General features: G+C 45.4%; 1 protein-coding gene across 1 annotated transcript in view; it reads right to left on the bottom strand.

Moving 5' to 3' along the window:
• Positions 1-891: 891 nt before the first annotated feature.
• The window catches only part of LOC143487653 (disintegrin and metalloproteinase domain-containing protein 12-like), a 21,337-nt gene continuing 5,805 nt past the window's right edge, over positions 892-16,423 (bottom strand). Inside the window, exons 3-18 of the mRNA XM_076986706.1 lie at positions 16,394-16,417; positions 16,120-16,268; positions 15,658-15,835; positions 14,858-14,950; positions 14,453-14,648; positions 13,999-14,107; positions 10,413-10,602; positions 10,018-10,095; positions 9,476-9,587; positions 9,157-9,307; positions 8,554-8,662; positions 3,724-3,792; positions 3,559-3,639; positions 2,496-2,564; positions 2,002-2,279; positions 892-1,747 (exon numbers count right to left, since the gene is read on the bottom strand). Of these exons, the coding sequence (XP_076842821.1) occupies positions 1,678-1,747; positions 2,002-2,279; positions 2,496-2,564; positions 3,559-3,639; positions 3,724-3,792; positions 8,554-8,662; positions 9,157-9,307; positions 9,476-9,587; positions 10,018-10,095; positions 10,413-10,602; positions 13,999-14,107; positions 14,453-14,648; positions 14,858-14,950; positions 15,658-15,835; positions 16,120-16,268; positions 16,394-16,417 (1,956 nt within the window). The 3' untranslated portion in view covers positions 892-1,677. The remainder of the gene's footprint in view (positions 1,748-2,001; positions 2,280-2,495; positions 2,565-3,558; positions 3,640-3,723; positions 3,793-8,553; positions 8,663-9,156; positions 9,308-9,475; positions 9,588-10,017; positions 10,096-10,412; positions 10,603-13,998; positions 14,108-14,452; positions 14,649-14,857; positions 14,951-15,657; positions 15,836-16,119; positions 16,269-16,393; positions 16,418-16,423) is intronic.

The raw sequence follows: 16,423 nt of genomic DNA, 5'->3' as shown, positions 1-16,423 counted from the left end.
CTGGTCTGTCCTAGCTGGTCTGTCCTAGCTGGGCTGTCCTAGCTGGTCTGTCCTAGTTGGGCTGTCCTAGTTGGGCTGTCCTAGCTGGTCTGTCCTAGCTGGGCTGTCCTAGCTGGGCTGTCCTAGCTGGGCTGTCCTAGCTGGGCTGTCCTAGCTGGGCTGTCCAAGCTGGGCTGTCCTAGCTGGGCTGTCCTAGCTGGTCTGTCCTAGTTGGGCTGTCCTAGCTGGGCTGTCCTAGCTGGGCTGTCCTAAGAGGACGGTCTCCTTGAGTCTTGGTCCCCCCTACGTTTCATCCTCTGTCTGCAGGATTATCTTCCTTGCCCGTGTTACCACAGTCTTGCTCAGTGGAGATTTAGACCCAAACATTTTAAACCTGCTTTGAGACAGTGTGTATTCAAAAAAACAGCACAGCTTCCTGGCCGTAGTGTGTGTGGTGCTATAAATGACTCTGCACTCCGCAGCAGTTCTGAGAACAGTGGCGGTGCAGATTCCCACACTTGCTGTAATCCGTGTTTAGGCCGAGTTCTGCCCTCGGTCAGTATGTGATGGTTCTTGAGTTAGTGGAGTACACTGCTCATCAAGAGGTAGACACTGAGCTTTTCAAAAGAATGTTTAAAATACATATATATATTTTTTTCAATTTTTAAAATTTCTTTGTTATTTATATTTATATTAAATTAATTATTTGTTATTTTACACAAACATAATAAATAGTTTTTGCAGACACTGTGTTTATAAAGAGGTTAAGAATGGGAAGAGTTATGACAACTAAACATGAATCACACATACCCCCTATCATACACATAACCCCTTATCTTATCTGCCATTACTGTATGTCTGGACGTGTGTCGTCAAAATCACTACTGTGTACCAAAAATACAGAACAACTCATCACTGAAAACAAGTCACATGTTTATTGCATAAAAATACTGTATTACAAGATGCACATCAATCTCAATCTGTCACATTAGGGATTTACAAAAGGCAAATAGTCCAAACAAATGTTTGGGGACACTGGGGACACGTCCGGACACTGGGGACACGTCCACACGTCATTCCTCTTGGCATTCAACACATGTTTTACTTTAAACAAATGATGTTAGTCAATGTCCCAAACTCCATGGTCAACCTTGGGCCGCATGCTCAAGGGAACCAGGCGGGATGGAAGAGTTACATAAACCACAACCCTTTCGGGTCGGTACTGAGTCGGCTAGGCCGCTGCACGTTATAGGACTCCAGTGAGAGTCAGCTAGAGTTATAGAATATATCATTCTCAATTACTGGCTGAAAGTGAAGGGTGTGTTTCCCAGCGGTGCAGCGGAGGTGTGGAGCAGCAGCGTACAGGTGGTGGGTAGACACCTGGCCTGCTGGAGTCAGCGCTGACTCACAGGGACATGCATCGCTCCGATTAGCACAACAAGACGGCCGTGTGGGCAGCAACCCTCCGCACGTTCAGGACTCTTTCTTCATGGATGTGCTCATAATGACAGTACAGGACCGACGTGAGGTCGTCCGCCAGACATCCATCCTGTTTGGGTTTTTGCCAAGACGTCCATTTGTGAATCATCTCTCAGGCTCCACAGAGTGGTCAGTGCAATCAGAATTGTGCAAGTGTGCTGGCCCAGCACATCCACACTGGGCCCAGCAGGTCCACACCGGGCCCGGGGGGGGGCCTCCTTACACCTGGGGAGGTTTGTGGAGTTTCCTTGGGTGGTGTGATGTTGTGATCGGGGGCAGGGGAGCGCGTCTAGACAAAAATGAAAAACAATCTATACTTCCTGTATATTTTATACACCGCATCTTTGCATCTACACATTTTAAGTAATTGTTTCGGTAGCACAAAAGTGAATAAAACTCTGAAAACACCACCCACCCACCCACCCACCCACCCACCCACCCACACACACACACACACACACACACACACACACACACACACACACACACACACACACACACACACACACACACACACACACACACACACACACACACACACACCTTGCAGGAAGAGAAGCAGCAGATGTAGTGAAGGGGGAAGACACAGCAGGAGCTGCATGGGCTCCCCCAGGCTGACAGGGTGGGCGGAGGGCCCCAGGCTGACAGGGTGGGCGGAGGGCCCCAGGCTGACAGGGCGGGCGGAGGGCCCCAGGCTGAGAGGGGCGTAGGGCTCCAGGCTGAGAGGGCGGGCAGGGGGCCCCAGCAGTGGGGTAACCACAGGGGTCTGCGGGCAGAGGCTTCCTGGGAGCCGGCGGTCTTGGGGGAACGGGGTGTTCCAGCTGAAAGGAGATAGCTGAGCGTAAGACATAAACACTCATGTTTTTCTCTTCTCCAGACAAGCGATCGGGAAGTTCATTGTTTAAAGGTGCAACACAGGATTCAACAGCAAGACAACAAGAATTCAAAAGAGACCGGAAGGTTCTGGAGGCCCGTAGAGACGTGCAGCAGCACAGGGCCGCCGGGCCACTCTCTACGAGACCGCAGCGTGCAGGTACCTGTCTGTCTGATAGGACAGGGTCGGGGGGGAGGGGCTTGCTCGGAGCAGCTGGGCGTGTCACTGTTGGCTGGAGGTCCAGTAAAAAACACAGGAGTTGAACACAGAGGAGACGTATGAAACTGGGGACCATCACTCACTACATGACACTTCATCACCCCCAAATCCAGCAGAGAATCACGGGCCATGCACCAATCCTCCCTGAACACGAGCCCTTAATTCACCCCAACACAAGCTTAAGTACGCTATCACCAACCTCAGTGCATACTACATACTACATACTACAACAAGTGACGGAACAAGGTTTCAGCTTTAATAGAGATTGCTTACAGTATGTTTTGTTCTCTAGTAAACGTATTTCTCTATTGGAGCAGACATGTTAACTTAAGAAGTGTATCAGGTGTATTATGTTGTTTTCGTTTGTGGTTTAGTCCTTTAATCACAACGATGGCGTATATAATAATCTAATAATAATCTAATATAATAATAATCTAATATAATAATCTAATAACATAATCATCTAATAATATAATCTTATAATAATATAATAATAATCTAATAATATAATAATCTAATAACATAAATCTTATAATAATATAATAATATAATAATCTCCTGTATTCTGCATTTTTTATTTCTTGCTCCGTCTCCCGTCACAGTAAACACAAACAGTTAAACACACCAACATCAACCCACAAGGCCACAGCCCATGTGCACGTAAAGCAGGGTTCTGTCCCATACACCCTAAATACAGCAGTGCAGTGTGGGTCACCGTGACGCTGTAATCCGCCCACTGACGTTCACACTGATAACCCAATGATGGTTCAGGTGGGAAACCCTGCCTTATGGCACTCGGATCAACACCAGTACCCAGCGCACCCTTAATAGCAACCTAAACCAATCCCATCAACATGGACACGGTCACATGCACAGCCCCAGGTCACATGGTAGGGCCACGCCCCTCTAGACGGACCCTGCTAGCATGACTGAGACGCGAGGCAGTTCTGCTGTGCTTGTTAGAGCACACAAGCGCACGGTCATGCGTGGCTGTAGTCCGTCTCTACCTTTCGCTGGGTCGTGCTCTCTGAGGGGGCTGGGTCTGGTGGGAGGGGCTTGGTGGGGGGGGCGGGCCGTTGCCCTGCTGACTGGGGTAGCAGAGAAGGCAGTGGTTGAATATGTGGTTATTTGCTAGAGTGAGAGAGGTGATGTACTCAGATTGTGGAGATTACCTGTGAGAGTTGATTAGAGACAGGATCAGGTGGGAGGGGTTTAGTAGGAGGAGCAGGTCTACCCTGAGCCTGAGAGAGAGAGAGAGAGAGAGAGAGAGAGAGAGAGAGAGGGAGAGAGAGAGGGAGAGAGAGGTAGAGGGAGAGAGGTAGAGGGAGAGAGAGAGTGCATGCACACAACAGAGAGAGAGAGAGAGAGAGAGAGAGAGGGGAGAGAGAGAGAGAGGGAGAGAGTGCATGCACACAACAGAGAGAGAGAGAGAGAGTACGAGAGTGCATGCACACAACAGAGAGAGCGAGAGAGAGAGAGAGAGAGAGAGAGAGAGAGAGAGAGAGAGAGAGAGAGAGAGAGAGAGAGAGAGAGAGAGAGAGATACACTTGCACATGGAGAGTGAGAAACAGGACATGCAAACTTTAGGTTAAAATGGTGGCCAACAAGGCAGCACTCAGAGTGTAGCAGTGTGTTATGGGTTATTGGAGGCCAGCAGTGTGTTGTGGGTTATTGGAGGCCAGCAGTGTGTTGTGGGTTATTGGAGGCCAGCAGTGTGTTGTGGGTTATTGGAGGCCAGCAGTGTGTTGTGGGTTAGTGCACGCTATCATGCAGGGGAGAGACTGAACTGGGTCATCACACACTTCCTCCGCCTGGGAGACGACATTAAAAGTATTTACACTTCCTGTTACGCCATCACTCCATTACGCCTACGTTTCCTGGCACCTTTAATAAATATGAGCAAATCTAAAGGGGAAGTCTACAAACACACCTTCAGACGAGCTGTTACTGAAGGCTACAAACACACCTTCAGACGAGCTGTTACTGAAGGCTACAAACACACCTTCAGACGAGCTGTTACTGAAGTCTACAAACACACCTTCAGACAAGCTGTTACTGAAGTCTACAAACACACCTTCAGACAAGCTGTTACTGAAGTCTACAAACACACCTTCAGACGAGCTGTTACTGAAGTCTACTTGGACAATACCACAAACACTTTTGTTGACGTATACAAGTAACCCTGCCAAACCACACTGGCTATCGCCTTGAGGACGTTATAACACATACCACAAACTACAAACAAATTAATCAAAAACGGTACACATTCACAACCCTTTATGTCCAGTATACTGTTGTGATACAGTATTTAATGTACACATTAGCAGACTCAACCCAGACACCACACACTACTATAATGACTGTAATGGACTACTGTATTCTACTATGATACTACAACACCACACACTACTATAATGACTGTACAGCACTACTGTATTCTACTATGATACTACAACACCACACACTACTATAATGACTGTACAGGACTACTGTTTTCTACTATGATACTACAACACCACACACTACTATAATGACTGTACAGGACTACTGTATTCTACTATGATACTACAACACCACACACTACTATAATGACTGTACAGGACTACTGTATTCTACTATGATACTACAACACCACACACTACTATAATGACTGTACAGGACTACTGTTTTCTACTATGTTACTACAACACCACACACTACTATAACGACTGTACAGGACTACTGTATTCTACTATGATACTACAACACCACACACTACTATAATGACTGTACAGGACTACTGTATTCTACTATGATACTACAACACCACACACTACTATAATGACTGTACAGAGCTACTGTATTCTACTATGATACTACACCACTACACACTACTATAACGACTGTACAGGACTACTGTATTCTACTATGATACTACAACACCACACACTACTATAACGACTGTACAGGACTACTGTATTCTACTATGATACTACAACACCACACACTACTATAATGACTGTACAGGACTACTGTTTTCTACTATGATACTACAACACCACACACTACTATAATGACTGTACAGCACTACTGTATTCTACTATGATACTACAACACCACACACTACTATAATGACTGTACAGCACTACTGTATTCTACTATGTTACTACAACACCACACACTACTATAACGACTGTACAGGACTACTGTATTCTGCTATGATACTACAACACCACACACTACTATAATGACTGTACAGAACTACTGTATTCTACTATGATACTACACCACTACACACTACTATAACGACTGTACAGGACTACTGTATTCTACTATGATACTACAACACCACACACTACTATAATGACTGTACAGGACTACTGTATTCTACTATGATACTACAACACCACACACTACTATAATGACTGTACAGCACTACTGTATTCTACTATGATACTACAACACCACACACTACTATAATGACTGTACAGCACTACTGTATTCTACTATGATACTACAACACCACACACTACTATAATGACTGTACAGCACTACTGTTTTCTACTATGATACTACACCACTACACACTACTATAACGACTGTACAGGACTACTGTATTCTACTATGATACTACAACACCACACACTACTATAATGACTGTACAGGACTACTGTATTCTACTATGATACTACAACACCACACACTACTATAATGACTGTACAGGACTACTGTTTTCTACTATGATACTACAACACCACACACTACTATAATGACTGTACAGAACTACTGTATTCTACTATGATACTACACCACTACACACTACTATAACGACTGTACAGGACTACTGTATTCTACTATGATACTACAACACCACACACTACTATAATGACTGTACAGGACTACTGTATTCTACTATGATACTACAACACCACACACTACTATAATGACTGTACAGGACTACTGTTTTCTACTATGATACTACACCACCACACACTACTATAATGACTGTACAGCACTACTGTATTCTACTATGATACTACAACACCACACACTACTATAATGACTGTACAGCACTACTGTATTCTACTATGTTACTACAACACCACACACTACTATAACGACTGTACAGGACTACTGTATTCTACTATGATACTACAACACCACACACTACTATAATGACTGTACAGGACTACTGTATTCTACTATGATACTACAACACCACACACTACTATAATGACTGTACAGGACTACTGTATTCTACTATGATACTACAACACCACACACTACTATAATGACTGTACAGGACTACTGTTTTCTACTATGATACTACAACACCACACACTACTATAATGACTGTACAGGACTACTGTATTCTACTATGATACTACAACACCACACACTACTATAATGACTGTACAGCACTACTGTATTCTACTATGTTACTACAACACCACACACTACTATAACGACTGTACAGGACTACTGTATTCTACTATGATACTACAACACCACACACTACTATAACGACTGTACAGGACTACTGTATTCTACTATGATACTACAACACCACACACTACTATAATGACTGTACAGGACTACTGTATTCTACTATGATACTACAACACCACACACTACTATAATGACTGTACAGGACTACTGTTTTCTACTATGATACTACAACACCACACACTACTATAATGACTGTACAGGACTACTGTATTCTACTATGATACTACAACACCACACACTACTATAATGACTGTACAGCACTACTGTATTCTACTATGTTACTACAACACCACACACTACTATAATGACTGTACAGCACTACTGTATTCTACTATGATACTACAACACCACACACTACTATAATGACTGTACAGGACTACTGTATTCTACTATGATACTACAACACCACACACTACTATAATGACTGTACAGGACTACTGTTTTCTACTATGATACTACAACACCACACACTACTATAATGACTGTACAGCACTACTGTATTCTACTATGTTACTACAACACCACACACTACTATAATGACTGTACAGCACTACTGTATTCTACTATGATACTACAACACCACACACTACTATAATGACTGTACAGGACTACTGTTTTCTACTATGATACTACACCACCACACACTACTATAATGACTGTACTGGACTACTGTATTCTACTATGTTACTACATCTCCATTTCTATTTATATTGAGTGTCACGTATGGCTCCGCCCCCTCTCCTAGCGGTCACTCCAGTTTCCCTGTTCCTCGTGCCCGTTAGTCCCGCCCTGCTTGTCTGTTGCCCTGGTTTCCCCTCGTCTGCCACGCCCGTGTCATCATTGTCTTCACCTGCGTCTTGTCTAGTTCTGTGCATTTACAGTCCCAGTGTATATCCCATGTCTGGCCATCGGTTAATTTGGTCATTCCTGTTCACTGTGATTGATGCCGTTTGTAAGTTTGCGCTTTTGTGTTCTCCGTTGTCCGTGTGTTTTGCCTGTCCTTCCTCAGTTAGCCTGCCTTGTTGTTTTCGTTCCCTGTCAGTATGCCTGTGTACATTTCGTGTTCGGACTGCCTGATATGACCCCTGCTAGCTATTACGACTCTGGAATTCCGTTTAATAAATCTCGCTCTCCTCAGCGGTTGTGTCTGTCTCTTGTTTATGGAGGCTGTCCTGTGATACCCATGTTGGACCGGGCCAGTCGGTTCCTGGTGAGGGTCCTTCATTACGTTACCAAAGGGGAGTTCTGTGCTGTGGGGCCGTTTACTTTCTCATTAGGGATCTAGACCTGGGTCCATATAAAGATGCTCTATGACAATGTAGAAATGGACCTGAATAAACTAATTTAACTCACTCATTGATTCATCTGAGCTTCATTTTAAAGTCTGTCTCAGTAGTCTGAGTCTCACTCCTCAGAAGTGTCTCACTCCTCAGGAGATCAAGAGTGCTCAGCTCTGGCACAAGTGCACCCACTGCGTATCCGGAGGTCATAACTGATCTCAGATCAGACGGTACCTTGCTGATGGCCCGTGTGAGTGGGATGTCGTTCTGGGGAGTCCACTGGTACCGCAGTGGTAGGACCTGCTCTCCGTTACGTGCGCTCAGCCGCTCGATGGCAGGAGTCCTGAGACACGCAAGACACGGGTGAGACACGGGTGAGACATGCGTGAGAAGTGCAGTGTCACATAACTATAAAACATTCAAAGGCATATAAAAGGTATTTTGACTATTTTTAGATGAAATCAAACAAATACAGCCCCATCCTTCAGTGAACATAAATAAACTTTTATTTTTCTGAACCTATTCATCTAAAACATACTAGAAACAGTGACAGTTACATACTAATCTAGTAACATAATCTAGTAACAGAATCAAGGACTCTTCATGTGTTTCTCAATATCTCTTCACGTCTTTTTAACACTTTCACCCAACATTCAATTAAAGCCTCAGACACAAAACTGCATGATGTGTAAAAACATTTAGGAAAAAAACATGGGTGGGGGTGGTACGTACGTACGTCTGTCTGTCTGTCTGTGTGTCTGTCTGTGTGTCTGTCTGTGTGTCTCTCTGTGTGTCTCTCTGTGTGTCTCTCTGTGTGTCTCTCTGTGTGTCTCTCACCGACTGGGCTGTCTGGCCTTGCTGAAGGGAGTGTTGTTGAAACAGAAGAGGCTTCGTCGACAGTGAGGGACCCGGAACGCCAGAACCAGCATCAACACCGGCAGCACAAACAAGAAGAACACCAGCAGAGCCACGCGGGTGGGGTCAGAGTCTACACACACACACACACACACGCACACAGGCACGCACACAGGCACACAGGCACACACACACATCCATTAGATGACAATTACATGTAACATACATGTTGAGCTCATATCTGGTGGTCAGTGTTGGTTAATATGTTGACGGGGAGGTGCAGGTGTGCGGTGTGAGTCACCTGTGTGCTGCCGTAAGGGGCCACTGTCCACGCTGCCCCCTGCACCAGAGTACTGACAGTCCGGAGGAGCCCAGCCCGCCTCACAGTGACAGTTCCTGTTACTATTACACACCTGCAGAGACAGACGTGAAACATTCCAGTACTGTTACTGCTGGAGTTACGTAACATCCACGATCACAACACGGAGATATGACACCAGACTGAGAGCAGGGCTGGAGGGAGACCTGCAGAAGCTCCAGGAGAAGTTACAGACGTGAGACATGCAGACTCCCATTACAAACCACGGAGTCTACACGAAGAACTTACACAATGACCTAACAACTGCCTTTCAACCTCCACTCCTAGTAATGAATAATGAGAAATGGGCCAAACCTCCATCTAGCCCTGCAAGACACCACCCGCCGGCTACATCAGAGGATCACAACTAAATACAAGAAAGACTAGGACTAAAACTAGGGCTAAAACTAGGACTATATTAAGACAGACAGCGTGAGAATGTGGCTTCAGGGTTCTGATCTGAGGCGACCATGCCAGCGTCTCACCCCGTGACCGTTACACTTCCTGTGACACTCGTCAGCACCAAACACAGACACATCCTGACAGCGTTGGTCTACACAAGCCTGGGGGAGGAGAGAGAGGCAAACATTACAACACAGTACACAATCACATCTATCAGCCTGTAAATCTATAGATGTATAGACGGCTCAATCTCATGCAGTCATACAACTAACATTAATTCTTAAAGCTAAAATCATACCCATAAAAACTATTTTACACAATTTGGGTTTCCCAAAATACACATTCATACACTAGAAATGCTGCTTGAAAAACATTTATGATACAACTGATGGTAATGGTACAATAATACAATACACAGGTAAATGCAGTGATGTAGTGTACACAGCACATTGTGATGGGTGATGGTGTGAACTCTCACCTTTCCAGGAGCACAGGGCGTGCCCTGAGACACCAGGCCCGGGTCGGAGACATCATCACCTACGTCCACATACACGCCTCGACAGGTGACGTCCGTGTGGTTGAGTTTAGTAGTCAGAATCTCCATGTTGGATCCCAGCAGGGGTCGGTTATAGCCACCCTGACACTGGAGCTTACCACAGAGCACGTCTCTGGAGGAGGACATGATGGAGAGGTGAGGAGAAGGATCATATGGACCATGCAGTACATCTGCACATGTCCACGTTCACGTGAGTGTATGGGTTGACATATGTACACAGCAGCACACGTGTGTACGGGTTGACATGCCTTTACAGCAGCACACGTGAAGTGTACATACGTGAGTGTACATACGCGATCAGCTCTAGATATAGTAGCTCCACTCAAATATAAAAAGACTAGATCTACAAAACTCGCTCCGTGGTACACTGACCAAACTACAAACTTAAAACAAATAGCACGTAAATTAGAGTGTAAATGGCGATCTACTAAGTTGGAAGTATTCTACTGTGCCTGGAAGGATATCATTATTGAGTACAAACGGGCACTCACTAAAGCACGCTCAGCATACCTAGCCTCACTGATAGAGAAAAATAAAAACAATCCTAGATTTCTTTTTAATACTATTTCCAAACTTACAAAAAATCAAGCAGGCGCAGAACCTCAGATTCCAGTAAACCTCACTAGTAATGTATTTATAGATTTTTTTGATAATAAAATAGAGAATATTAGACAAAATATAAAACCTTTTATTAGCAATACAACTGGTATGTCATCTGGTTTGGTTGATATCGATTTAAATCGCATACTGGGAGAAAAACTTAATGCTTTTCATCCACTCCCACAATCAGAATTAGAGAAAATAATTTCTTCCTTAAATTGTGCTACCTGCACACTAGACTCGGTTCCCTCAAAGTTATTAAAAGAGGTATTACCAGCGGTAACTGAACCTCTTCTAACTATAGTTAACTCATCCATTACAATAGGTCACATGCCCAAATCATGTAAATTAGCAGTTATTAAACCTCTGATCAAGAAACCAAATCTTGATTCTACTGTACTATCTAATTGTAGACCCATTTCAAACACATCATTTATATCTAAGATCATAGAAAAAGCTGTTGCCCAGCAATTATGCCTATATCTGCATAGGCATCACATATTTGAAAAGTTCCAATCTGGTTTTAGGCCCCATCACAGTACTGAAACAGCATTAGTTAAAGTAACAAATGACCTCCTCCTTGCTTCAGATCAAGGCTATGTATCGCTGTTAGTGCTTCTTGATCTTAGTGCAGCTTTCGACACAATTGATCATAGGATCTTGCTAGAAAGGTTAGAACGCTGGGTTGGAGTCTCTGGCACAGCCCATGGTTTCATTCTTACTTAACAAATCGCTATCAGTTTGTAGAGCTCAATAATATTCCATCCAAACGTACAAAAGTTAAATATGGGGTCCCGCAAGGCTCCATTCTAGGACCACTATTATTTACATTATATATGCTACCATTGGGTACAGTTATAAACAAACATGGTGTCAATTTTCACTGCTATGCAGATGACACTCAACTTTACATATCAGCCAAACCTGATGACAAACTCAGTTTAAGAAAAATTGAGGCCTGTGTAAGAGATATTAAATGCTGGATGTCTCTAAACTTCCTCCAACTTAATGAGGACAAAACAGAAGTTCTCCTTCTGGGCCCTAAGGCCTCAAAACAGAAAATTCCAGATCTAATGCTTAATCTCGCAGGCTACCCCATTACACCTGGCACAGTAGCCAAAAACCTAGGCGTCATAATCGACTCTGACCCATCATTTGATAAATACATAGATAATACTACTAGGATAGCTTTTCTACATCTCCGTAACACTGCTAAATTAAGAAATGCATTATCACAGGATGATGCGGAAAAATTGGTGCATGCCTTTGTTAGCTCTAGATTAGACTACTGCAATGCACTACTGTCAGGATGTTCAAATAGGAATCTAAATAAACTTCAAATAGTTCAAAATGCCACAGCCAGGGTTCTGACCAGAACTAGAAAATTTCAGCATATCAGTCCAGTCCTATTAGCCCTGCATTGGCTCCCAGTTAAATTCCGTATTGACTTTAATTCTTTTATTAATTTATAAAGCATTGCACGGGCTTGCTCCTAAGTACCTTCAAGAACTTATTTCCTACTATGATCCCCCACGTCCACTAAGATCCCAGGGTGCTGGTCTGTTATTAGTTCCAAAAATTAACAAGGTAACAGCAGGGGGAAGAGCCTTTTCTTGTAAGGCCCCCCAGCTTTGGAATAATCTTCCTAAATGCGTCCGGGACTCCGACACAGTCACAATCTTTAAGTCTAGGTTGAAAACCCACTTATTTAGTTTAGCGTTTGATAATTAATATCCCCCCTTAGATAAAGGTACAGATCCAGGGGTTCATAGACGAAGGGTTTTATGGTAGACTGGGGCGCTGGTGCTGTCATCCTGTCACTGCTCGTGGTCACTCAAGTTTGTTGACAGTGCAGTGGACAGATGCCATTGTCTCAGAATGCCCCCAAGCCTATGTTACCTTCTGGTTCTGCCTTTTTAGCTAGGCTGTAATAATTTAACTTAATGCCGGAGTAGCTGCCACACTTCGGAAATGTTTATAATTTCACCTGTCCTGTATATGTCCTCATACAGAGCTAATTTTCCCTGTTTCATTTCTCCACATGGCTGCCCGCCTGCTTGAGGAATAATGAGATGAGGAGACCAGCGATCCATCCTGGGCCAGCCACCTCCTGCCTAACCGGATGCATACATCATGATGGACATTATTACATATTTTTCCTTTTCTTTCTCTTCTTTCTGTCTAAATTGTTGTTGTTGTCATGGTGACCGGTGTCGGCCAGAGGAGGATGGGTTCCCCCCCTGAGTCTTGGTTCCTCTCAAGGTTTCTTCCTCATGCAAAAAAAACTAGGGAGTTTTTCCTTGCCACTGTCGCCTTTGGCTTGCTCACTGGGGGCTAGGACTCGGCACTTGTAAAGCTGCTTTGTGACAACAACTGTTGTAAAAAGCGCTATATAAATAAAATTTGATTGATTGATTGATATACGTACACAGCAGCGCACGTGAGTGTATATACGTACACAGCAGCGCACGTGAGTGTATATACGTACACAGCAGCGCACGTGAGTGTATATGCGTACACAGCAGCACACGTGAGTGCATATATGTACACAGCAGCACACGTGAGAGTATATACGCACACAGCAGCACACGTGAGTGTATATACGCACACAGCAGCACACGTGAGTGTATATACGTACACAGCAGCACACGTGAGTGTATATACGTACACAGCAGCACACGTGAGTGTATATACGTACACAGCGGCGCACGTGAGTGTATATACGTACACAGCGGCGCACGTGAGTGTATATACGTACACAGCGGCGCACGTGAGTGTATATACGTACACAGCGTCACACGTGAGTGTATATACGGACACAGCGTCGCACGTGAGTGTATATACGTACACAGCGGCACACGTGAGTGTATATACGTACACAGCGGCACACGTGAGTGTATATACGTACACAGCAGCACAGGGGATGTAGGTGCCGTTGCTCATCTGGCCACAGTTGCCGTACTTGGAGCCCTGTTTGTTGATGGAGGAGAAGCAAACAGGTGGAGCACGGGTGGAGTCTGAGAGAACACACACACACACACACACACATTAATGCCAACGGTCTTCAAAGGGAATGTGCGCTTTGGAGAGAAGCTGTAACAGGGTCTCTGTAGTCTATGATTATGTTACAATAAAAACTGGTTAATACAAAATGTCAATCTTTAACGTATCTTCAGACATTTGGTTTGCGTTGTGCACTGTACCACCACACAGTTTTATTTTTTACTTTCCAATGGACCAAGAGGTTCTGACTAGTTCTGAATTTTCTGAACGGGAGAGTGGGAGTTTTCTTCAGGCAGGCGGGTGAAGCAGGTGGGTGAAGCAGGCGGTTGAAGCAGGCGGGTGAAGCAGGTGACACTCACTGGCTCCCCACAGCAGCTGGCACTGGGTATCCAGACTGGCACACACGCCGCTGTAGCAGTAGGACACGCCCCCTTGGCATGGCTCGCCATCCTGGAGGAAGACGTTGGCTGGGCAGTGCGGGGACGTCCCACTACAGAACTCAGGGAGATCACACTCACCTAGAGCCTCCCTACAGACCCAGCCAGCTACACGCAGCTGAGAGGGAGAGAGAGAGAGGGAGAGAGAGAGGGAGAGAGAGAGGGAGAGAGATAGAGAGAGGGAGGGAGAGAGAGAGAGAGAGAGGGAGAGAGAGAGAGAGATAGAGAGAGGGAAGGAGAGAGAGAGAGATAGAGAGTGAGGGTTGGTTAATGGTTAACGTTAGTTGTAAATGTGCATGCGATGTACAAATGATGAGTCATACATACTTTACAGTTCTCACAGCAAACGCCATCAGAGGAACACTGGGCCCCTGGAACCAGCTTACAGGTGCTAGCGTTGCAGCACGGATCAGTACATTCCTGCAGACACACACACATACAGACACACACACACCCACACACACACACACACATACAGACACACACAGTGGGCATTCTCAAAACACTTTTCCGAGCAAATGAACCAACTGAACTGGAACTGTACAAAGGCTCTTCTCCTGATGACATATCGCTGCATACTCCATGTGTTAATATCGGTCCATACTCCATGTGTTAATATCGGTCCATACTCCATGTGTTAATATCGGTCCATACTCCATGTGTTAATATCGGTCCATACTCCCTGTGTTAATATCGGTCCATACTCCCTGTGTTAATATCGGTCCATACTCCCTGTGTTAATATCGGTCCATACTCCCTGTGTTAATATCGGTCCATACTCCCTGTGTTAATATCGGTCCATACTCCCTGTGTTAATATCGGTCCATACTCCATGTGTTAATATCGGTCCATACTCCATGTGTTAATATCGGTCCATACTCCCTGTGTTAATATCGGTCCATACTCCCTGTGTTAATATCGGTCCATACTCCCTGTGTTAATATCGGTCCATACTCCATGTGTTAATATCGGTCCATACTCCATGTGTTAATATCGGTCCATACTCCCTGTGTTAATATCGGTCCATACTCCCTGTGTTAATATCGGTCCATACTCCCTGTGTTAATATCGGTCCATACTCCATGTGTTAATGTTTTAATGTGCTGGGGGGCGGGTGGGGTTCTTACGTGCAGCAGGCCACAGTCGCACTCCTCCCCCCTCTCCACGTACAGGTTCCCACAGCGTGGGGTTCCCAGCAGCTGCTCCCGCAGGGGCACGTTGAAGAGACACACGCCCCCCCCGTGGAGCAGACTGAGGGAGAGATCACGCATACTACAGCTGCTGAACAACTGGCCTGGCATCAACCTGCACACACAGAGCACAGCTGTGTGAGGAGACGTGTGTGAGGAGACAACGTGTGTGTGAGAGGAGACAACGCGTGTGTGAGAGGAGACAACGCGTGTGTGAGAGGAGACGTGTGTGAGGAGACAACACGTGTGTGAGGAGACAACGCGTGTGTGAGGAGACAACGCGTGTGTGAGGAGACAACGCGTGTGAGGAGATCTTAGCTCCCTTAGTGAACTCTTCTGTTTAATCTACACCCACACCCACCCACACCCACCCACACCCCCACCCACACCCCCACCCACCCTGTGGAGGCCTCCATGATACAGCCGCCCAGGCGTAGCTCGTTCTGGCACTGGCAGTGGCGCTGGGCCGTGTCGTGGGTCATGCCCAGGTTGTGGCCGAGCTCGTGTGCAACCGTGGACGACACCCCCAGCACGCTAACCAGGTGGTCCTGCGGGACAGAGAAGGGTGGAGTCAATCAGAGCGACACAGTCCCCTGCCCCACCCACTGTCAGAGATGACAAACCCATCCTGGAGGGCGTGGCTATCCCGTGGTGTAATGTCATAAAGTCTCACCACATTAACTCCTCCAGACCTGTCCTTGGA

This window comes from Brachyhypopomus gauderio, unplaced genomic scaffold (genome assembly GCF_052324685.1).
Source record: "Brachyhypopomus gauderio isolate BG-103 unplaced genomic scaffold, BGAUD_0.2 sc49, whole genome shotgun sequence".
Taxonomy (NCBI): domain Eukaryota; kingdom Metazoa; phylum Chordata; class Actinopteri; order Gymnotiformes; family Hypopomidae; genus Brachyhypopomus; species Brachyhypopomus gauderio.
The sequence above is the reverse complement of the archived record's forward strand: the minus strand, read 5'-3'. Positions and strand labels throughout refer to the sequence as shown.